Source organism: Mastigoproctus giganteus, chromosome 13 (assembly GCF_048544385.1).
Source record: "Mastigoproctus giganteus isolate SK-2022 chromosome 13, ASM4854438v1, whole genome shotgun sequence".
Taxonomy (NCBI): domain Eukaryota; kingdom Metazoa; phylum Arthropoda; class Arachnida; order Uropygi; family Thelyphonidae; genus Mastigoproctus; species Mastigoproctus giganteus.
In genome coordinates this window covers 10,441,208-10,464,629 of record NC_143587.1, presented here as the reverse complement: position 1 = coordinate 10,464,629, position 23,422 = coordinate 10,441,208, and the positions used below count along the sequence as shown (strand labels likewise).

General features: G+C 39.3%; 1 protein-coding gene across 1 annotated transcript in view; it reads left to right on the top strand.

Moving 5' to 3' along the window:
• The window catches only part of Rme-8 (receptor mediated endocytosis 8), a 699,549-nt gene that overhangs the window by 241,206 nt on the left and 434,921 nt on the right, over positions 1-23,422 (top strand). Inside the window, exons 23-24 of the mRNA XM_090387774.1 lie at positions 12,748-12,907; positions 22,693-22,755. Coding sequence (XP_090243900.1) covers positions 12,748-12,907; positions 22,693-22,755 — 223 coding nt within the window. The remainder of the gene's footprint in view (positions 1-12,747; positions 12,908-22,692; positions 22,756-23,422) is intronic.

Sequence of the window (23,422 nt, the reverse complement as noted above, 5' to 3'; positions counted from 1 at the left end):
TTCCAGCAATTAACCACCCGCTGGCTAAAGGCAAATTTCTGCACATCTATTCTACATCTGTCTTTTCTTAATTTGAATTTATGCCCCCTTAGGTTTGTAATCTGAACAAGTGGAAGGATCCCATCAGAATTCAGCGTGCTCAACCCATTCAAGGCCTTATACACCTCAATCAGATCACCGCGCAGGTGCCTGGTCTCCAGCCACTGCAGTTTGCAGAACTTAAGCCTCTCTTGGTAAGAGGATCCCTTCATTCTCCTCACCAATCTTGTTGCCCTTCTCTGTACACGTTCAAGTAAATCTACATCCTTTCTAAAATGAGGCCTCTAACCTGTATGTAGTACTCAAGGCGTGGCCTGACCATTGCCTTATACAGAGGGACGATCACCTCCTTTTCCCTGCTAGCAAAATTCCTATATATCATTGAAAAAACCCCATGACCTGCCCTGGCAGCCTGTCTGCATTGCTCAGAAAACTTCATATCTGACTGCACAATTACTCCCAGGTCTTTCATTTTCTACCACCTTAAGTGTAGTACCACAAAGTTGGTACATTTCTCTGGGGTTACTTCTGCCCATATGCAGTACTTTGCATTTGTCGAGGTTAAACTTCAGTTGCCACTTCTTAGCCCATCTGTGCAAATTATCTAGATCCTGTTGCAGTAGCACACTGCCATTACTGTCATTAACAACCCTGCCAACCTTTGTATCATCTGCAAACTTCGACACTAAGCCAGATATACCTTCATCAATATCATTGATAAATACACAAAACAACAGTGGACCCAACACCGAACCCTGTGGGACTCCACTAATAACATCAGTCCACGAAGAGCAACACCCATTGATTACCACCCTCTGTCTTCTCCCACTTAACCATCCTTTTATCCATTGTAGCGACTTACCCTTAATACTATTCTGCTCCAATTTGTGCAATAGTCTTCCATGCGCAACAGTTTCAAAAGTTTTCCTGAAATCCAAATATATGATATCAAAATTATTTTTTGCATCCAGTTCCTTTGTAACCACATCATAATATCCTATCAGATTTGTCAGACAAGACTTTCCCTTAACAAACCCATGCTGTGTCTGAATTATTGCTGCAGTCTTGTCTAGATGATCCTGCAATGCATCTTTAACCAGTGACTCCATTATTTTACCACGAACAGAAGTTAAACTAACTGGTCTGTAATTACTCGTGTTACCCTTCAATCCCCCCTTTGTGAATTGGGGGTACATTTGCACATCTCCAGTCTGTGGGGACCTCCCCTGAGTCCAAGGATAATTATGAAATTATGGCTAAGGGTTTGCTTAGTTGCTTTGCCACCTCCTTTAATATAACCGGATAGATCCCATCCACCCCAGGTGCCTTTCTTATGTTTAACTTCAACAATTTTTCCTCCACTTTGCTCTCAATTATTACAAAATCATTAAGCACCCTGCTACAATTTGATAACCTTCTGCCATTTTCAAACCTTAATAACTCCTCACGTGTAAAAAACACTCATTCAGTTTGTTTGCTTTCTGAGCAGGATCATCAACAGTCGAACGATCGATATCAAGTGGACCAATCAGATTCATCTCCTTCCTTTTAGAGTTTATATAACTAAAGGAATCCTTGCTGTTTTTCTTAGCATCTTTTGCCAAAGATTTCTCGTAAATGCCTTCACCTGCCTAACCTCCTTTGTGACCTGATTACAGACTAGCTTATGTCTGCCACAGTCTTCTGAGTCACTTGATAATTTATATGTATCCCATGCATTTTTCCTTTCTGGTACGAGTCTCATTTGTTCATTTGATAACCATTTAGGTCTAAACCTTGAACAATATTTCTTAATAGGTATGGAACTTTTAGTAGCTTCCACGATTAATTCCTTGAATGCTTTCCACTTAGAATTTACTATTGGTAACATTGTCAGTTGATCCCACTGTACAGAATTTAAAAACTGTCTGAGACCACTGTACTCACCTTTACGGAAGCAAAAACCCTTTTCTTTACCCCCGATGGTAATTATATCTTTAAGTAAATCCCACATCAGTACACTGTGATCACTGCCACCTAGTTGTTCCTTTATCTGCAAATTCTTAATACACAAATGATCACTGCTGATAACAAGATCAAGAGTATTACCCTCTCTGGTTGCCTCTCGAACATGCCGCTGCAGAAAACAATCATCCAATAAATCCACAAAAGTCTTACTAGTGGGTGAGTGACCAACCCACGAGTTCCAGTCAATATCTGGGAAGTTAAGATCCCCCATTATAAGACATTTTGATTTACTAGCCCACTCTATTTCTCTGTACAATTGTTCATTGTACTTATTCGAGTCATTAGGCCTATAACACACTCCTATTCTTATTTTTGCTTTCGCAGTGCTTATGTCACACCAAACTGACTCAACAGTGCATTGTTCATCTATATCAACTGGATGCACTTCTTTTGATTTTATGTTTTTCTTAATTAACAGCATAACGCCTCTTCCCTTCCTATCCTATCTCTCCTTTCTGTACACGTTGTACTCCCCAAATTCCAATTCTGCATTCCTAATATCAGTGTGATATTAGGAATATCCGCCTTTGATGTCTTGACCGACACCTCAAATTCATCAAATTTATTTACTATACTTCTAGCATTGGTATACATGCAAGCATACATTCACCTATTCCTAGTTACCCTAACACATCCCAATACCCACCTGTTTCACGATGACTGCCATCAGTCCCTGAAACCCCCAGCACCCCTCGCTCCAGATGCTACTTATTCTAATAAAAGTTGTGCAAGAATCACCTTCACCTCTGCCTGCGGCTACTTTTAACCTTTTGGTCTGTGAATCCCCCCCAAGCTAGCAGTTTTCCGACCCACCTAACACTCCTCGATAGCATCAGGAAATATTCTTGCACCCTTTCTGTTTAAGTGTATCGCATCCCTGTTGAAGCAGTCTCTCCTGTTAACAATAATGGGAGTTTTTTTTTAATGGAACTATTGTTGAGTTAGGGTTTCCCTGTACTTGTAATAACTAATTTTGCCTAACTACCTACTTTCTTAGAGATTCTGGTAATAAGGCTGCTTTTCCATTGTTCTTGGAACAAAGTTGACCAAAGATAAACTGCAGATTTTCAAAACTTGCAATGTAAGCCTACAGCTGCTAAGTATAGTATACAATTTGGTAAAGTAGGCAGTCAGGGTGACTGCCTACTTTACCAAATTGTATATTTGCAGTTATTACTATTGTTATGCTAAGATATTTTTAATAAAATCTAGTTCATCAACAAAACCTCATCTACTAAGTTTGAGTTGCTACTATTAGTGCTTACTAGTTTACTGTGTGGGAATGGTTAGTCTTCTCTGTTACCTTCACTTTTTCGTTTGATATTTCTTAAACTCCCTCCTATTGTGATTGATGACAAGCATGTATGAACAGTTTAAGTTGAATTTATAATATTTTGTTGATGTGGTAAAAAGCAGTTAGTCCCCTCTTCAAATCAAATGCACCTACACCATGCTACAACTATTTATAAATTTATTCCAACGTTTGGGTTTAGCAGAAATATTTTCCCAATATTTTAAGATAATAAAGCACTCAAACATGCATTGGTTTAATTATGTTTATTTCTGATTTGGAAATATGTACATAATAGAGTCAAATGTTCTGTGGTATTTTCTTATCACTTTTTCAGTGACAGCAGTCTCTACATTATCACTGTCACAAACAGTCTCTTTGGCCACAAGAACTTGTTCTTTTTCCTTGCCATTTTGTGAAACCAAATATCCCATTATGTTTTGTTGTTGTGTATTTTTATGTTATTCTTTTGCTGAGAATTTGATGGCTCATGAATTGAAGTTTCTGAGAGTCCTGGTTTGACGGATTTAAAAAGTTTCACTTGAACTGTCACTTTCAGAAGACTTAGTACTACTTGAAAGACCGACCGGGCTAGCCGGGTGGGTAAAGTACCTGCCTAGCATTAGCATTAGTAGAGGCATTTGATGCAAGAAAGCAAGCTTATGCAGCATCAGCCAAAAAAAAAAAAAAAAAAAAAAAACCCCACTTCCACTTCACCCCTCTGTTCGTTCAAAATACCTGTCCAGCTGAGCCTTAAACTTATTTAGGCTATCAACCTCCACCACAAGGGATGGAAGTCTGTTCCACCAACCAACCACCCGCTGGCTAAAGGCAAATTTCCGCACGTCTATCCTACATCTCTCTTTCCTCAATTTGAATTTATGCCCTCTCAGGTGATTTTTCTGAGCTAGAGGAAGAATCCCATCAGCATTGAGCATGCTTAAACCATTCAAGGCTTTATACACCTCTATCAGATCACCTCGCTGGTGCCTAGTCTTCAGACACTGTAATTTACAAAACTTAAGCCTTTCTTCGTAAGAGCACCCCTTTGTTCCATTCACTAATCTTGTTGCCCTTCTCTGTACTCGTTCCAGCAGCTATACATCCTTCTTGAAATGAGGTCTCCAGACCTGTATACAGTACTCTAGGTGTGGCCTGACCATTGCCTTATACAATGGAATAATCACCTCCTTATCCCTGCTGGAAAAATTCCTGTATATCATTGACAATACTCCATGAGCTACTCTTGCAGCCCGTCTGCACTGCTCAGAGAACTTCATATCTGCCTGCACAACCACCCCCAAGTCCCTTTCATTCTCTACCACTGTCAGTGTAGTACCACAGAGTTGATACGTTGCTCTGGGGTTGCTGTTTCCCATGTGTAGTACTTTACATTTATCAATGTTAAACTTCATTTGCCACCTCTCAGCCCATCTGCTCAACCTTTCCAGATCCTGTTGCAGCAGCATAGTGTCAGTAGTGTCCTTGACAACCCTGCCAACCTTTGTATCGTCTGCAAACTTGGACATTAAGCCCGATATACCATCATCAATATCATTTATAAATACAGAAAACAATAATGGACCCAACACTGAGCCCTGAGGGACTCCACTAATAACATCAGTCCACGATGAGCAGTGTCCATTGATTACCACTCTCTGTCTTCTCCCCCTCAACCACCCCTTTATCCATAGCAGCAATTTGCCTCCAATGTCACACTGCTCCAATTTGTGTAGCAGTCTTCCATGTGCAACAGTATCAAAAGCCTTTCTAAGATCCAAGTATATAATATCAAAGTTATTCCCTGCATCCAGTTCTTTTGTGACTGCATCATAGTATCCAATCAAGTTGGTCAGGCAAGACTTCCCTTAACAAAACCATGCTGTGTCTGAGCTATAACTGAAGTCTTGTCTAAATGATCCTGCAGTGCTTCTTTAACCAGTGCCTCCATTAATTTTCCTGGAACAGAAGTTAAGCTCACAGGTCTATAATTACTTGTGTCAGCCTTTGATCCTCCTTTGTGAATTGGGGTTACATTTGCACATTTCCAGTCTATGGGTACCTCCCCTGAGTCCAAGGAAGCTCTCATAATTATGGCTAAGGGTTTGCTTACTTCCTTTGCTGCCTCCTTTAATATAACTGGATAGATCCCATCCACCCCGGGTGCCTTTCTTGTGTTTATCTTCAAAAGTTTCTCCTCCCCTTTACTCCCAGTTATTTCAAGATTCTGTAACTTACTGCTAGAGTTGAATACACCTCTGGCATTCCCCTCGCTGAATAACTCCTCATGTGTGAATGTCGATGCAAAATATTCATTTAGTTTGTTAGCTACCTGAGCAGGATTTAAAAAGTTTCACTTGAACTGTCACTTTCAGAAGACTTAGTACTACTTGAAAGACTGACCGGGCTAGCCGGGTGGGTAAAGTACCTGCCTAGCAACCCAAAGGTCGCGGGTTCGAATCCCGCCTCAGGCTTGGATCAGAGTACTGCAAAAACCTTGGGAGGTGCATTATGGCCACAGAAGCCGATGCGCCAATAACTACCAAAAAAAAAAAAAAAAAAAAACCTACTTGAAAGGTAGCAGCTATCTCATCATCACTTTCATATTCCCTATAAGTGAGCTTATCTGCAGATAGAACAGTATTAGTTTTATAGGAGATACATTAGTTATTATAGACCAATTAGCTTGTTGTCCAACATCTACAAGTTTTTTACAAGGGTTATTAGTAACAGATTAGAAAGAATACTTGATGAGAATCAACCAAAAGAGCAAACTAGCTTTAGGACAGAATTCTCAACTATGGATCACCTTCATGTAATATCACAGCTAATGGAGAAAGCAAATGAATATAAAAATGCATTTTATATTCATTTGCATATTGCATTTGTGGATTATGAAAAGGCATTTGATTCCATAAAGCATAAGGCAATATTTCAGGCACCGGAAAGACAAGGCATAGAACTTTATACCTTATGATTTTGAAGAAAATATATGAGAATGCTACCTCCTTTATTAGACTAGACAAAGACAGTAGCAAATTTAAAATTGAGAAAGGAGCTCGATGAGTAAACACAATATCTCTGAAGTTGTTTACTGCTTCCCTTGAGGAAGCTTTCAGCAGTTTGGACTGGCTAGAGAAAGGAGTTAGTGTGAATGGAGACTAGCTAAACCATTTACGATTTGCAGTTGATATTGTGATCATAAGTCATGATCCCAAAGAATTAGAGGAAAGTAGTAGTAGTAGTAGTGGCATGTGATGCAAGAAAGCAAATGTATGAGCTTATGCAGCATCAGCCAAAAAAATAAAAAAAAATAAAAAAATAACACCATTCCCTCCAAATGCCTGTCCAGTTCCTCCTTAAATTTATTCAAGCTATCAACTTCCACAACGACAGATGGAAGTTTGTTCCAGCAATTAACCACCCGCTGGCTAAAGGCAAATTTCCGCACATCTATTCTACATCTGTCTTTTCTTAATTTGAATTTATGTCCCCTTAGGTTCGTAATCTGAACAAGTGGAAGGATCCCATCGGAATTCAGCATGCTCAATCCATTCAAGGCCTTATATACCTCAATCAGATCACCGCGCAGGTGCCTAGTCTCCAGCCACTGCAATTTGCAGAACTTAAGCCTCTCTTGGTAAGAGGATCCCTTCATTCCCCTCACCAATCTTGTTGCCCTTCTCTGTACCCGCTCAAGTAAATCTACATCCTTCCTAAAATGAGGTCTCCAGACCTGTACGCAGTACTCAAGGTGTGGCCTGACCATTGCCTTATACAGAGGGATAATCACCTCCTTTTCCCTGCTAGCAAAATTCCTATATATCATCGACAAAACCCCATGACCTGCCCTGGCAGCCTGTCTGCATTGCTCAGAGAACTTCATATCTGACTGCACAATTACTCCCAGGTCTTTTTCATTTTCTACCACCTTAAGTGTAGTACCACACAGTTGGTACGTTTCTCTGGGGTTATTTCTACCCATATGCAGTACTTTGCATTTGTCAAGATTAAACTTCAGTTGCCACTTCTTAGCCCATCTGCCCAAATTATCTAGATCCTGTTGCAGTAGCAGACTGCCATTACTGTCATTAACAACCCTGCCAACCTTTGTATCATCTGCAAACTTCAACATTAAGCCTGATATAATTTCATCAATATCATTGATAAATATACAAAACAACAGTGGACCTAACACCGAACCCTGTGGGACTCCACTAATAACATTAGTCCAAGAAGAGCAGCACCCATTGATTACCACCCTCTGTCTTCTCGCACTTAACCATTCTTTTATCCATTGTAGCAACTTACCCTTAATACCATTCTGCTCCAATTTGTACAATAGTCTTCCATGCGCAACAGTGTCAAAAGCTTTCCTGAAATCCAAATATATGATATCAAAATTGTTTTTTGCATCCAGTTCCTTTGTAACCACATCATAATATCCTATCAAATTTGTCAGACAAGACTTTCCCTTAACAAACCCATGCTGTGTCTGAATTATTGCTGCAGTCTTGACTAGATGATAATGCAATGCATCTTTAACCAGCGACTCCATTATTTTACCCGGAACAGAAGTTAAACTAACTGGTCTGTAATTACTCGTGTCACCCTTCGATCCCCCTTTGTGAATTGGGTATACATTTGCACATCTCCAGTCCGTGGGAACCTCCCCTGAGTCCAAGGATGCTCTCATAATTATGGCTAAGGGTTTGCTTAGTTGCCTTGCCGCCTCCTTTAATATAACTGGATAGATCCCATCCACCCCAGGTGCTTTTCTTACGTTTAACTTCAACAATTTCTCTTCCACTTTGCTCTCAGTTATTACAAGATCATTAAGCACCCTGCTACAATTTGATAACCTTCTGCCATTTTCAAACCTTAATAATTCCTCATGTGTGAATGTAGATGCAAAATACTCATTCAGTTTGTTTGCTATCTGAGCAGGATCATCAACAGTCGAACCATCGATGTCAGGTGGACCAATCAGATTCATCCCCTTCCTTTTAGAGTTTATATAAGTAAAGAAATCCTTGCTGTTTTTCTTAGCATCTTTTGCCAAGGATTTCTTGTAATCTGCCTTCGCCTGCCGAACCTCCTTTGTGACCTGATTACAGATTAACTTATATCTGCCATAGGCTTCTGAGTCGCTTGATAATTTATATGCATCCCATGTATTTTTCTTCTCTGTTACGAGTCTCATTAGTTCATTTGACAACCATTTAGTCCTAAACCTTGAACAATATTTCTTAATAGGTATGAAACTTTTAGTAGCTTCCACGATTAATTCCTTGAATGCTTCCCACTTAGAATTTACTGTTGGTAACATCGTCAGTTGATCCCACTGTACAGAATTTAAAAACTGTCGGAGACCACTGTACTCGCCTTTACGGAAGCAAAAACCCTTTCCTTTACCCCTGATGGTAATTAAATCTTTAAGTAAATCCCACGTCAGTACACTGTGATCACTGCCACCTAGTGGTTCTTTTATCTGCAAATTCCTAATACATGAATGATCACTGCTGATAACCAGATCAAGAGTACAGTAAACCCCCGCTAGTCGCGGGGGTTACGTTCCTGAGAAATGCAGCGAATACCGAAAATGCGAATACTGAGTTATGGCTCCCATAATAATAAAGGGGTTCCGTTCCAAAGTATGAAATATATAAGAAAAACTAGTCTAAAATTTTCTCTATGTATGTATTATATGTACCTTCATAATATGACTACGTACATAGTGAAATGCAAGCATATGGCATCGAAATGAAAATAAGAAACAATTTAATATTAAATGTAATACAGTGCTGTATTTATTAGAAATTTCAAACCAGCAGCGCCTTTGCTAGCAAAAAAACTTATCTTGCCAGTGCTATCACCAGTTTCGCTAAAGTGTTGATAAAGGAGTTTTGCCTTTTCACGAATGATGAGTGAACTTAACGGAATTTTATTTTGAGTTCAGTCTTCTATCCACAGATTTAAAGCCTTTTCCATCTTTTCTAATTTAACATCACGAGTTACAGAGCAGAGTTTTGAAACAATTAGCGCATTTTCACGGACACTACGGTGGATTTTTTATTCCGATTTTTGGATTGATCGTACCGTTGACTCAATGATTTTATAATGTTTTGCCACTGAGGAGACATTTTCACCATTAGAAATTTTATCTAATAACTCAATTTTATTCGCTAATTTCTTCACCTTCTTTGATCTTTTCACATTTCCCTTGTTATTCGTAGACATATTTTTGTACGGGTTAGAAAGAACTTGTCCACAATAAAGTCACTTTCTTCCGTTAACACACTCGAAAAAGTCTGTTTTACACTGCAAAATGATAGATTTATCACTTTTGTAAGCATATCAATTTATAAATTGATAAATTTATTCAATTTATTAAGCATATAAATGGAAAGCAAATGACGAAACCTTCAGTGACAAGCGCATAACAATACTGAACAAGGATTAGTGAGAAACATCCACGCTCGCGATTTTGTCACCCCTCTGCCCCCACCAAAATGTTCACGGCGCTTTAAAATTCGCATTTTTTTAGGTTCCATTTTATATTAAATCAGCGACCGCGAATACAGATACCGCAAATAGTGGGGGTTTACTGTATTACTTTCTCTGGTTGCCTCTCGAACATGCTGCTGCAGAAAACAATCATCCAATAAATCCACAAAAGTCTGACTAGTGTGTGAGTGCCCAACCCACAAGTTCCAGTCAATATCTGGGAAGTTAAAATCCCCCATTATAAGACATTCTGATTTACTAGCTCACTCTATTTCTCTGTACAATTGTTCATTGCACTCATTCGAGTCATTAGGCCTATAACACACTCCTACTGTAATTTTTGCTTTCGCAGTGCTTATGTCACACCAAACTGACTCAACAGTGCACTGTTCATCTGTATCAACTGGATGCACTTCTTTTGATTTTATATTTTTCTTTATTAACAGCATAACACCTCCTCCCTTCCTGTCCTGTCTATCCTTTCTGTACACATTGTACTCCCCAAATTCCAGTTCGGCATTCCTTATATCTGGGTGACACCACGTCTCTGATATCCCAACAATATCCGCCTTTGATGTCTTGACCAACACTTCAAATTCATCAAATTTATTTACTATACTTCTAGCATTGGTATACATGCACTTATTCCTATTCCCAGCCACTCTAACACATCCCATATACCCACCTGTTTCACGATGACTGACAACCGTCCCTGAAACCCCCAACACCCCTCGCTCCAGGTCGCTACTTATTCTAATAGAAGTTGTGCAAGAATCACCTTCACCTCTGCTACGGCTACTGTTAAACTATTAGTCCTTGTATCCCCCCAAGCTATCAGTTTTCCGACCCACCTCACACTGCCTCGATAGCATCAGCAAATATTCTTGCACCCTTTCTATTTAAGTGTATCCCGTCCCTGTAGAAGCAATCTCTCTCTCTCTCTCTCTCTCTCTCTCTCTCTCTCTCTCTCTCTCTCTCTCTCTCTCTCTCTCTCTCTCTCTCTCCTGTTAACTAGTCCAGGCTGAAAAAAATTCTACCCCTTGAGCCTTGCACAATCGTTCCAGGGCCGAATTGATCGACAAGGCCCTCATCATATACTCCCTCCTATCATGTCTGGGCAGAATTGCAGACACTTTCAAATTCATCCCTACTTCACAGCTTTTTTTCAACAGTGACCTGTACTTGTTAAGTAATTCTGCCGGTCTCCTACTCTTAATATCATTAGTGCCAACGTGTACAACTATATCACCTTTTGTGCCCTTAAAAGATGATATCTGCTCTACAACGTCATCAACCTTTGCCCCTGGCAGACATACCCTGGTCCTGTTCCACCTATCCTTTTTACACAATATATTTCCCGTTTCCCTGACAATAGAGTCACCAACAACTACTAGTTCCTTTGGGACCAGCGCAATCTGCCTTGGGGGTTGCCGCTGTGTTGCGTGATGACCAAGTGCAAGCTCTGGCGTTGATGTGGGCAGCTGAGAGCCTGATGGGCCCCTCAAAAGATTATACAGCATTAGCAAAAAAAAAAAAAACTCTTCCCATTTCACCTGTCCGTTTGCTCCAAAAGTTTGTCCAGTTCTTCCTTGAATTTATTTAAGCTATCAACTTCCACAATAACAGATGGAAGTTTGTTCCACAATCAATCACCTGCTGGCTAAAGGCAAATTTCCTCACATCTATTCTACAACCGTCTTTCCTCAGTTTGAATTTATGCCCCCTCAGGTGCGTAATCTGAGCAAGAGGAAGTATCCCATCAGCATTGAGCCTGCTCAAACCATTCAAGGTCTTATACACTTCAATCAGATCACCCTGCAGGTGCCTAGTCTCCAGCCACTGCAATTTGCAGAACTTAAGCTCTTTCTTGGTAAGAGCACCCCTTTGTTCCCCATCACCAGTCTTGTTGCCCCTTCTCTGTACTTGTTCCAGCACGTCGCATCCTTCCTGAAATGAGGTCTCCAGACCTGTATGCAGTACTCAAGGTGAGGCCTGACCATTGCCTTATACAAAACAATAATCACCTCCTTATCCCTGCTAGCAAAATTTCAGTATATCATTGACAAGACTGCATGAGCTGTTGTGCAGCCTGTCTGCACTGCTCAGAAAACTTTGTGTCTAACTGCACAATTACTCCCAGGTCTTTTTCATTCTCCACTACCCCGAGTGTAGTATTGCATAGTTTGTAATTACTCTCTGGGGTCACTGCTACCCATATGCAGTACTTTGCATTTGTCAATGGTAAACTTCAGTTGCCAACTCTCAGCCCATCTGCCAAATCTTTTCAGATCCTGTTTCAGTACTGTACTGTCACTAACAACCCTGCCAACCTTTGTATCGTCTGCCAACTTTGTCATCAAGTCTGATATTCATTGATGAATATAGAAAACAACAATGGGTCCAACACCGAATCCTGGAAGACTCCACACTAATGACATTAATCCACGAAGAGCAGTGTCCACTGATTACCACACTGTCTTCTCCCACTGAGCCATCCTTTTATCCATAATAGCAACTTGCTCTTAATGCCATACTGCTCCAGTTTGTACAGCAGTCTTCCATGTGCAACAGTATCAAAAGGATTTTCTGAAATCCAAGTATATGGTATCAAACATAGTTATGCATGCTTTATTTTACCAGGAAATTTTTGGAATTCATAGATACATTCTTAAAATACTAATAAATTATTTTGATTTTCATGAAGGGAGCATTAGAAATAATACTTGGTAATAGGTGAGCGTTGGATTCAAAAATTTGGGAATCACTGAATTAAATGATTGTTAATAATTTTAAACTATCCTTTGTTTTTCTTAAAAAGAAATCTATACCCATAGGCACTCTGTTTTTGTTTTTAAAACAATAGTTCAGAAGTCAGCAACTAATAAACTGTCTTTTATTTTAAGGTATGAATTCTTCAATGATCTTTATCACCGATTTCTTCTGACCACTAAAGTATCCATGCGAGCAATGTGTTTGCAAGCCATGGCTATTGTATATGGCAGACATTATGAAGACATTGGGCCATTTAATGATACACGTTATATTGTTGGCATGCTGGATAGGGTAAATATATGATTCATTCTTGGTTGAGAAAAACCTTGTGTAGTAAGATCAGTTTTATTATCAGTATCTTTCTTTTTGTATATTCATGTTTGCTTGGTGGTTTAATGCAGTCTCATTTTACGATAGGTATTTTTAAGCAGAAGCTTAATTGGAAGTATATGTTTGTTTGGAAGTCTGTTTATTTAAATATAAGCATTTCTTTTGAAATATTACTTCTGCTGTTCAAATTTAAAAGCCTTATTATTTCACAATTATGTTAAAAATTTCTATAAATATTTGGAACTTGCTTGTATAATATCCAACAAGTTGGTGAACTATTGTTTGCTAGTAATTATTAACTTAACTTCTTAATCCATATCAAGAAGCATATAGATCAAGAAGTTAATTCCCTGTAGCGCTGTAAAATGTTTTATTAATATCCATTTCATTATTTATTTGACATGTTTTAATATATGCCCATTCATTGCACATTGTGAAATGTGGATGATCTAAAGGTACCTGATACCTCATATTTTTATTTTTCTTACTAAAATTATTATTAGACATAAGAAAGTTCTCTGCTATTATGCATTCACTTTCTCAAGAGATGCCTTCACACATGACCCCCCATGTTGATTAACCAGTAATTAATATAAGCAACATTAGATCACCATTGTTCATTATTATGTTAATTATTTCTTAATCAGCATGTTAATTGCAAAGAGATTATTCCTACTAAGAAGCATAAATATCCTAATATTATAAACAGCAGTAAGATTGTCAAATGTGATTTGGCCAGTGGGTTTAAAATAGGATTAAGGAAAGTTTTATTTTTTAAAGTTTGCTCTGTTTCAAAATGGAATGGCATATTCTCCCTGGGAGCAGGCATCCCATAATAAATATTTTATTGGGTACATGTGAATATATTTTTACATCAGTCTTTTAGTATGAATTAAAAATCCATACAGAAAGGAATCATATAATACTTTTTTAATAAATAAAATCCAGATATATAAGTTAGAGGCCTCTATTCTCAGGGTTCAGTTTTACTGAGAAAATATGGGAACACAGGTTTATTAAAATTCTTTTAACAGGAAACACATAAGATAAGTTAAAAATAGACAAAAATCAATAGCTTTTGGGCATAGGTTGCCCTTCATCAGTTGGAAAGTGTTAATACAAAAAACTGAAAAGAATGCCCAGTATGATCATGCAAGGTGAACTGCGTGACACAGGTGCAGACAACAATTAGCAGTTGGAAGTAGAGGCTTGTGGTTGTGACTGAAAAGCTTGAGCATGCTGCGTATGCCAACGTCTATCCTTCAGAAGGATGTGCTTCAGTGATGGGATGGATACGACCTCCTTTATTCAGGTTAAAAAATCACCACAGCATGAAATGTGAAGTGACTCTAACCAGACGTGGTAACAGTACTGATGAGAATGGTTGATAATGTTGCGGTGCAGATCAATGTAATGCTGGGTCAACCAGAAGTGTTCAGCGATTGCTGAGTACTTTAAATCAGCAGAGTGGATAGCTCTCTTGTGCTCTGAGACTTGATCTTTGAGCCTTCTTCCAGATTCACCAATGTAGCAACCAGTGCAGTCATGGCAGGAAATGTGGTACACCGAACCGCTTCGCAAGAGTGGGGGAATCAGTATCTTTACCCTTGAGACAAGGGACCACAGTTTCCTGCCTGGAAGCTGCAAGCACTTTATCCCATAACTCCTTAAGACCTTTGAGAGCTGTTGCTACAGGTTCGGGTAGTATGGGATAAAGGCGGTCAAGGTGGGGGGTCATTGTTACGTGTGGACGTGGGGTTTGCCACTCGGTCATGGGTTTGTAGGTCCCATTTATCTAAGGCACTGGTAGAGTAACTGCACTTAACCAGTTCTGCTTTCACTCTAGTGATCTCAGCATGCCTCTCATCCACAGAACTGGAGTGAGTCCAGATGCAGATTAGTAGGGCACAATGTTGGTTAAGATTAGAGCTAACTGGTCTGACTGGTGGTGTAGTTATGTAAGGTGAATCCCTTTATTGACAAATTCATGGCACAGCCATGGGTGCTCCCGTCAGCTTGAGGAGCACCCATGGAGGAGCTAGAAGATTGTGCATTTGTAGGTCTGCCAGACCCTATTGTGTCATAATGTTGACGACGTGTTTGTTATCCCCCGCGGCTCAGGAGACCGACTCCTACGACACCTTAACTCTCTTTTGCCCTATATTTGGTTCACCATAGAACTGGAACTGTACAGTGTTCTTCCATTTTTGGATACCCTATTTCGATGCTAGGGCACACATCTAAGGACCTCGGTCCATTGCAAACCGATGTGTGCTAGTCAATTCACTAACTATTGGTCAGCACATGCTCACAGTCAACTTCTTGGTACAGCACGTGCCCTATTAATCCCTGCCTGGACTCACTCCGGTTCTGCGGATGAGAGACGTGCTGAGATCACTAGAGTGAAGGCAGATCTGACTCATTGTGGTTACCCTACCAGTGCCTTAGATAAATGCAACATACAAACTCATGACAGAGTGGCAAACCCCAGGTCTACATGTAACATAATGATGACTCCACCTCGACTGCCTTTATCCCACACTACCCGAACCTGTCGCAACAACTCTCAAAGGTCTTATGGAGTTATGGAATAAAGTGCTTGCAGCTTCTAGGCAGGAAACTACGGTCCCTTGTCTTGGGGATAAAGACACCGATTTCCCCTACTCTTACAAAACAGTTCGGTATACCACATTTCCTGCCATGACTGCACTGGCTGCTACATTGGTGAATCTGGAAGAAGGCTCAAAGATTGAGTCTCAGAGCATGAGAGAGCTATCTGCTCTACTGATTTAGAGTACTCAGCGATCACTGAACACTTCTGGTCAACCCAGCATGACACTGACCTGTGCCTCAACATCAAGATTATCAACTGCTCTCATCAGTACTGTCACCACATCTGGTTAGAGTCACTCCACATTTCATGCTATGGTGATTCTTTTAACTGGAACAAAGGAGGTCGTATCCATTCCATCATTGAAGCAACCGTCCTTCTGAATGATAGACGTTGGCGCATACAGCAAACCTAAGCTTTGCAGTCGCAACCACAAGCCTCTACTTCCAACTGTTGTCTGCACCAGTGTCGCACAGTACACCTTGCATGACCACCATACTGGGCATTCTTTTCAGTTTTTTTTATTAACGCTTTCCAACTGATGAAGGGCGACCTATGCCCAAAAGCTATTGATTTTTGTTTATTTTTAACTTATTTTTACTAATCTTATGTTTCCTGTTAAAAGGATTTTAATAAATCTGTGTTCCCATATTTTCTCAGTAAAACTGAACCTCATTGTCAAATATCATATAAATTATTTTTGAATTAAAATATAATTTGGGTTTAATTTAACAATCCAAAAAGATTTTAAAAAACAAATTCAGTAAATTAGATTAAATTCAGACGTGACAGGAAATATTATAAGATACAGATATCTAGAAATTCACAAATAAAGTAACCAGTATCTTAGACTGAAAAGAAGGTTTTAGGGCACAAAGAGTGATTTTGTTGTACACGTTGGCACTAATAATATTAAGATTATAAGATCTGGAGAATTGCTTAAGAAGTACAGATCAATGTTGAAAAAAAGTCGTGAGTTACAATTAAATTTGAAAGTGTCTGCAATTCTGCCAGAAAAAGATAGGAAGGAGTAAGTGATGAGTGCCTTGCCAATCAATTCGGTCCTCAAGAGATTGTGCAAGGCTCATGGGGTAAATTTTTCTCAGTGTGGTCTATGCTTGTTAACTGGAGAGATTGTTTCTACAGGGATGGGATACACTTAAATAGAATGGGTGCTAGAATATTTGCTGATGCTCTCAAGGCACTGTTAGATGAGTGAGAAAACTGCTAGCTTGGGGAATTCGCAGACTAATAGATTAACAATAGCTGCAAGCAGAGGTGAAAATGATTCTTGCACTGCTTCTATTGGAATGAGCAGCACCTGGAAAGCAAACTGCTGGGAGTCATGGAACAAGAATATACATGGGTTGTGTTAGGGTAAGAGTAAGAATAGATGCACGTACACCAATGCTAGGAGTATGGTAAATAAATTTTATGAATTTGAGGTGCTGGTGAAGACATCAAAGGCAGATATTGTTGTCATGTGGTGTCATCATCATCATCATCATCAGCCATTTTCAATCCACTGCAGGATGAAGGCCTCTCCAGCAACTTTCCAGTTCCTTCTGTTTTGAGCACTGGCCATCCATTTACTACCCAAAAACTCATGAATTTCATCTATCCATCTCCGACTTTGTCTTCCAGGTTTTCTTCTAGCTCCTCTTGGATACCATTCTGTTATTTTCTTAGTCCATCTGTCATCATGTCTTCGAGCTATGTGTCCTGCCCAAGACCATTTCAGTTCTTTAGTTTTGATAAGAATGTCCTTTACTTGAGTTTGCTGCCTAATCCACGTGTTTCTCTTCTTATCTAACAGTCTGATTCCCAATGTAATTCGTTCCATTCTTCGCTGTGTAGTTCTTAGCTTCTCTTCCATTCTTTTGGTGAGTGCCCAAGTTTCACTTCCATAAGTCATGGTGGGGAGTATACATTGATTCATTATTTTACGTTTCAGACAAACTGGGATATTGCTCTTCAGTATGTGACTATATTTCCTGAATGCTATCCATCCAAAATTTATTCTTCTCTTGACTTCCAGCCATTTATCATTATTACAGCTAATAACTTGTCCCAGATAAGTATATGACTCCACCTTTTCAATTACTGCTCCTTCAATCATTATTTCCCTTTCCGTGGCATACTTGTTGATCATTACTTTTGTTTTAGCCATATTCATCTTTAGTCCAAAATCCTAACTAACTGTGCATAACTGATTAAGATTTTCCTCTAATTCTTTGGGATCGTGGCTTATAACCACAATGTCATCTGCAAATCGTAAATGGTTTAGGTACTCTCCGTTCACATTGACTCCTTTCTGCGACCAGTCTAATCTTCTGAAAGCTTCCTCAAGGGCAGCAGTAAACAGCTTCGGAGATATTGTGTCTCCTTGTCGAACTCCTTTCTCGATTTTAAATTTGCTACTGTCTTTGTCTAGTCTAATAAAGGAGGTAGCACTCTCATATATTTTCTTCAAAATCATAATATATGGGGTATCTATGCCTTTTCTTTCCAGTGCCCGAAACATTGCCTTATGCTGTATGGAGTCAAATGCCTTTTCATAATCCACAAATGCCAGGCATAATGGTGTTTTATATTCATTTGCTTTCTCCATTAGCTGTGATATTACATGAAGGTGATCCATAGTTGAGAATCCTGTCCTAAAGCCAGCTTGCTCTTTCGGTTGATTCTCATCAAGTATTCTTTCTAATCTGTTAGTAATGACCCTTGTGAACAACTTGTAGATGTGGGATAACAAGCTAATTGGTCTATAATTTCCAATTTCTGATTTATCTCCTTTCTTATGCAGCAAAACTATGATTCCATTATTCCACTGCTTAGGCGTCACACCTTTTCTAATGCACTTTGTGAAGAGCCTTGCCAGTTTTTGTGTTATATCTCTTCCTCCCAATTTTAACAACTCTACAGTAACTTCATCTTCCCCCGGGGCTTTCCGATCCTTCATTTTCTTCAATGCATGTTCTACCTCCTCAGGAAGAATATCGGGTATGTCGTATGTGTTGCTACTTTGCAATCCATCTTCCCCACTGCCGGTATCATTCCCTCGCTCCTTGTATAATTCTCTATAGTAGTCTTCTGCTATTTGAATTATGCTTTCTCTGCTGTTTATAAGTACACCATCGCTATTCTTCAGTTTCAGTATCATTTGTCTTTCTGTATTACTGCTCATGGCTGCTGATTTAAATCCTTTGTTTTCCCTTAATGCTTGTTCTACTTTTCTTGTGTTAAAAATCTTCTTATGTCCTCTCTGAGTCTCTTTCTAATGGCTTTGCATAACTCAGTATACTCAATTTTCTCCCTGTCAGTGTTTTTCTTGCTCTTCATTTGTCGTCTTCGGTTCATCATGACAAGTGTTTCTTGACTAATTTTTTCTTCTTTGGATTTCTGTTTCCCTATAGGTTTCTTGGGCTTTATCACTTTCAGAAAGTTGTAATATTCCTTGTCAATATCTTGGTCCTGAGCAGTCTGCAGAAGCTCAAACTTGTTTTTAAGTTCCAGTACATACTGCTTTTTCTCCTCCTCTGTTATCTCAAAGATCTTTGTATTATTTACTTGAGTCAGTTTTTTCCTTTCCTTTCCTACAGGGCACCTCCGTAGCCAGGTGGGCAGGAGCAGGAGTGCGTAGCACACGCTTCTTGATTAGACCAGGGTTCGAGCCCGTCACCACCAAATACGGAGGATGTGGAAAGGTCAGGGAATGACCACCGCATATCCCGGAGCAATATGGCCTTGGTTGCTAATGCTCCTAAAAACTAAATAACAAACAAACAAACAATCCTTTCCTACATCTATATCAAGTGTACATCTTACCATTCTGTGATCACTTCCAACATTTACCTTATTCAGGACAGTAACATCATTCACAATATATCTTCTGTTAGTGAGGATGAAGTCGATTTCATTAGTTGTTAATCCATTTGGACTCTTCCATGTCCACTTTCTGTTCACCCTTTTCTTGAAAAAGTGTTCATTACTGACAGTCCTTGAGATTCTGCAAATTCCACAAGTCTTTCACCTCTTTCATTTCTTTCACCAATTCCAAAATTTCCTATAGTTCCCCTTTCTGCGCTGTTTTTCTTTTTCCAACCTTAGCATTGAAGTCCCCCATAATAATAGTGTAGTGGGTTTTCTGGTCATCTAGATGACTCTCAATTTCAGTGTACATTTCTTCAACCTCTTCATCATCATGGCTTGATGTTGGTGCCTAAATCATTATAATCTTTAGCTTGTACCTCTTAGAAATCTTGAGTATTAGCTTTGACACCCTTCGTGATGTACTTTTGAATTCCAAAATGTTGTTTTTAAAATCTTTATGGACCAGAAACCCAACTCCACCTTCACTCCTTTCACTGTTTCCATTGGTGTACAGCAGATTTCCACTTGATAAACTTATAAGTGATTCATTTCTTCTTCTTGTTTCAGCCAAACCGATGATATTCCAATTCACATTTTCTAATTCCTTTTCCAGCTCTAATATCCTGTCTTCACCGATGAGTGATCGTACGTTATAACAGGCCAAGTTCAGTTTCCGTGCATGGCAGCCTGGTCGTACCCAGAGATTCTTAGCACCCTCTGCTTCCACTCTGATTCTCTCGCTGCCGTAAGAGGGAGAGTGAAAGTTGCTGGGGACTGAGGGCCATTTGTATTGTTGTGCTCTCATGCTGGAGGGTTTGGTCTTTTCCTCTTCACGCTGACCAGGCGTCTTGAAGAGAACCACTCTACACGTTTGTTGCCACCTAAGTGACATAACAGGGCTTACCAACGAGAAGGTGTGCATGAGTGGATTTTAGGGAGGCAGGCCAACCGGACTTCTCCTAAATCTTCTGTAATAGAGAGATATTGGATCCATCAGTGTTTTAGGCTGAGTGTCTGATAACACACAGGATACCTGTTCCCCTCTAAGCCCCGATGTGGTGTCACACAAAGATAAGAAATGCAGAATTGGGATTTCGGGGATTACAATGTGTACAGATATTATAGAAAGGGTGGAGGGATCATGCTGTTAGTTAAGAAACAGTTATGAAGGCATATCAAGCTTAATGTCCAAGTTTACAGATGATAGAAAGGTTGGCAGAGTGGTTAAAGACAAGAATGATGGTATGCTGTTGCAGTAAGATGTAGAAAAGTTAGGAATATTGGCTGAGAAATGGCAACTGAAGCTTACTATTGACAAATGCAAAGTACTACATATGGGTAGCAGTAATTCCAAAGCAACGTACCAACTGTGTGGTACTACATCAGGGTAGTTGGGAAATGAAAAAGACCTTGGGATTAATTGTACAACAGGATATAAAGTTCTCTGAGCAATGCAAACAGAATACCAGGACAGATCATGGGGTTTTGTCAATTATATACGGGAATTTGTTTTGCAGGCAAAAGGAGGTGATTATCCAATTGTATAAGGCAATGGTCAGGCTACATTTTGAGTACTGCATACAAGTCTGGAGGACTCAATTTAATAAGGATGTAGAGTTGATGACACGAGTACAGAGAAGGGCAATGATAGCAGTGTTTTGAGCCTAGACACTTGCAAGGTAATGAGATTGAGGTATTTAAGGCTTTAAATGGATTGAGCAAGCTCAATGCTGATGGGATTCTTCCTATTGCTCGGACTGCACACACGAGGAGGCACAAATTCATATTGAGCAAAGACAGTTGAAGAATAGATATGAGGAAGTCTCCTTTAGACAACGTGTAGTTTATTGCTGGAATAAACTTCCATCTGTTGTCGTGGAAGCTAATAGCTTAAATATATTCAAGGAAGAACCAGAGAAATTGCTGGAGAGGAATGAATAGGTGAAATAGGAAGTGTCTGTTTTTTTTCTTCTTTTCTTTTCTTTTTTTTCTTTTTTTTTTTTTTTTTTTTTTTTTGGCTGTATAAGCTTGCTTTCTTGCATCATTTGCCACACTAATGCTAACACTAAATCTAAGGAATTGCATCCAGTTGACATGGATGGACAGTGCAGTTTGGTGTGACATAAACACTGGGAAAGTGCTTATGTCACAAAATCAAAATTGATAGTAGGAATGTATTATAGGACTAATGAATTTGATGAATACAGTGGACCAGTAAATCAGATTGTCTTATAATGGGGGATTTTAACTTTCCAGATAATGACTGGTCACTCACACACTACACAACACTTTTGTGGATTTATTGGATGACTGTTTTCTACAACATGTTCGAAAGGCAACCACAGGGTGTAATACTCTTGAACTGGTTATCAGCAGTGATTCTTCATGCATTAAGAATCTGCAGATAAAGGAACCACTAGGTGGCAGTGATCACAGTGTACTGATGTGGGATTTACTTGAAGATGTAACTACCATCAGGGGTAACGGGAAGGATTTTTGCTTTCAGAAAGGTGACTACAGTGGTCTCAGAGATTTTTTAAATTCTACACAGTGGAACCAGCTGATGATGTTACCAACAGCAGATTCTAAATACTATTAGGATTTTCATGCCAATTAAGAAATACTGTTCAAGATTTAGGCCTAAATGGATGTCAGATGAACTAATGAGACTTGTGGCAGGGAATAAAAATGAATGGGATGCATATAAATTATAATGACACAAATGCCTATGGTAGATATAAGATAGTCTGTAATCAAGTCACAAAGAACGTTAGGGAAGCAAAGGCAGATGACAAGAAATCTTTGGTAAACAATGCAAAGAAAAACAGTAAAGACTTCTTTACTTATGTAAACTCCTGAAGGAAGGAGTTGAATCAGATTGGTCCACTTGATATCGATGATTCAATTGTTGATGAGTTTGCTCAGGTAGCTGACAAACTGAATGAGTATTTTGGAACTCCATTCACATATGAGGAATTCTGTAGGGAAGTGGAGGCCAGAAGCTTATCAAACTCTAACAGGAAGTTAAACAATTTTGTAATAACGAGGACAAAGTGGAGGAAAAATTGCTGAAGTTAAACGTAAGGTAGGGGATGGATGGGATCTATCACTGTTCAGTATATTTATTTAAATTTAAAAAGGTTCAGAGTAAGGTTCAAACTCTATAAAATAATGGTATTTTATATTTTTATTTAATATTGATTAAAAAATCCATTCATTAAATTTTTAGAATTAACATTATTCCATATTTTTTCTTCTTTAGTGTACAGACAAGTTGGAACGGGATAGACTAGTAAACTTTATTGGAAAACTGATACTACACAGAGTAAGTTGAATATAAGCATATGATTATGTTTGCTAACTTGTGCACACATTCTCAGTCTCTCTCTCTCGCTCTCTCTGAAACTATATATATTGAGCACAGAAACACAGATAATTTTGAAAACCTACAATACATAGTGGGACAACTCTATGGGAAGCAACCCTTCTGGCCAACATCCACTAGAAGCCAATGATGATGACTTTCAGTTGGTGTCAGACAGAATCCTTCTTTATTCTTCCCAAAAAGCAGTTCCTGAGCTGATTTGGAAGAAAGCCAATTTCACTGCAGCTAAAACTGACACCCTCAGTCCGTCCCACAGTTGTTCATTTGGTTTGAATTGTATAATAATTATGTTTGTGGGGGGGGGGGGGTACTCAGCTGTGCTGATACTGACAGCCCATTTCCGTAGCTGCAACAGGCAAAGCCTGAAGCACAACACCATCAGCCCACTTACACCAAACTTTGTGGTTAGGATGATACCCTTTAACAGGAAGTACCCTCTGAGTAATCTCCACACATCCATTGGAAGAAAACCTTGTGTAGTGATTCTTTTCTCGATAGTATCTTCTACTACTGTTCTGCAGTTCATGGATGTCAGGAACAACACCACTTCAAATGCTGTTTCACATTACTGGCTGTGATATTGTTCTTTATGTGCAGTTGCCCTACC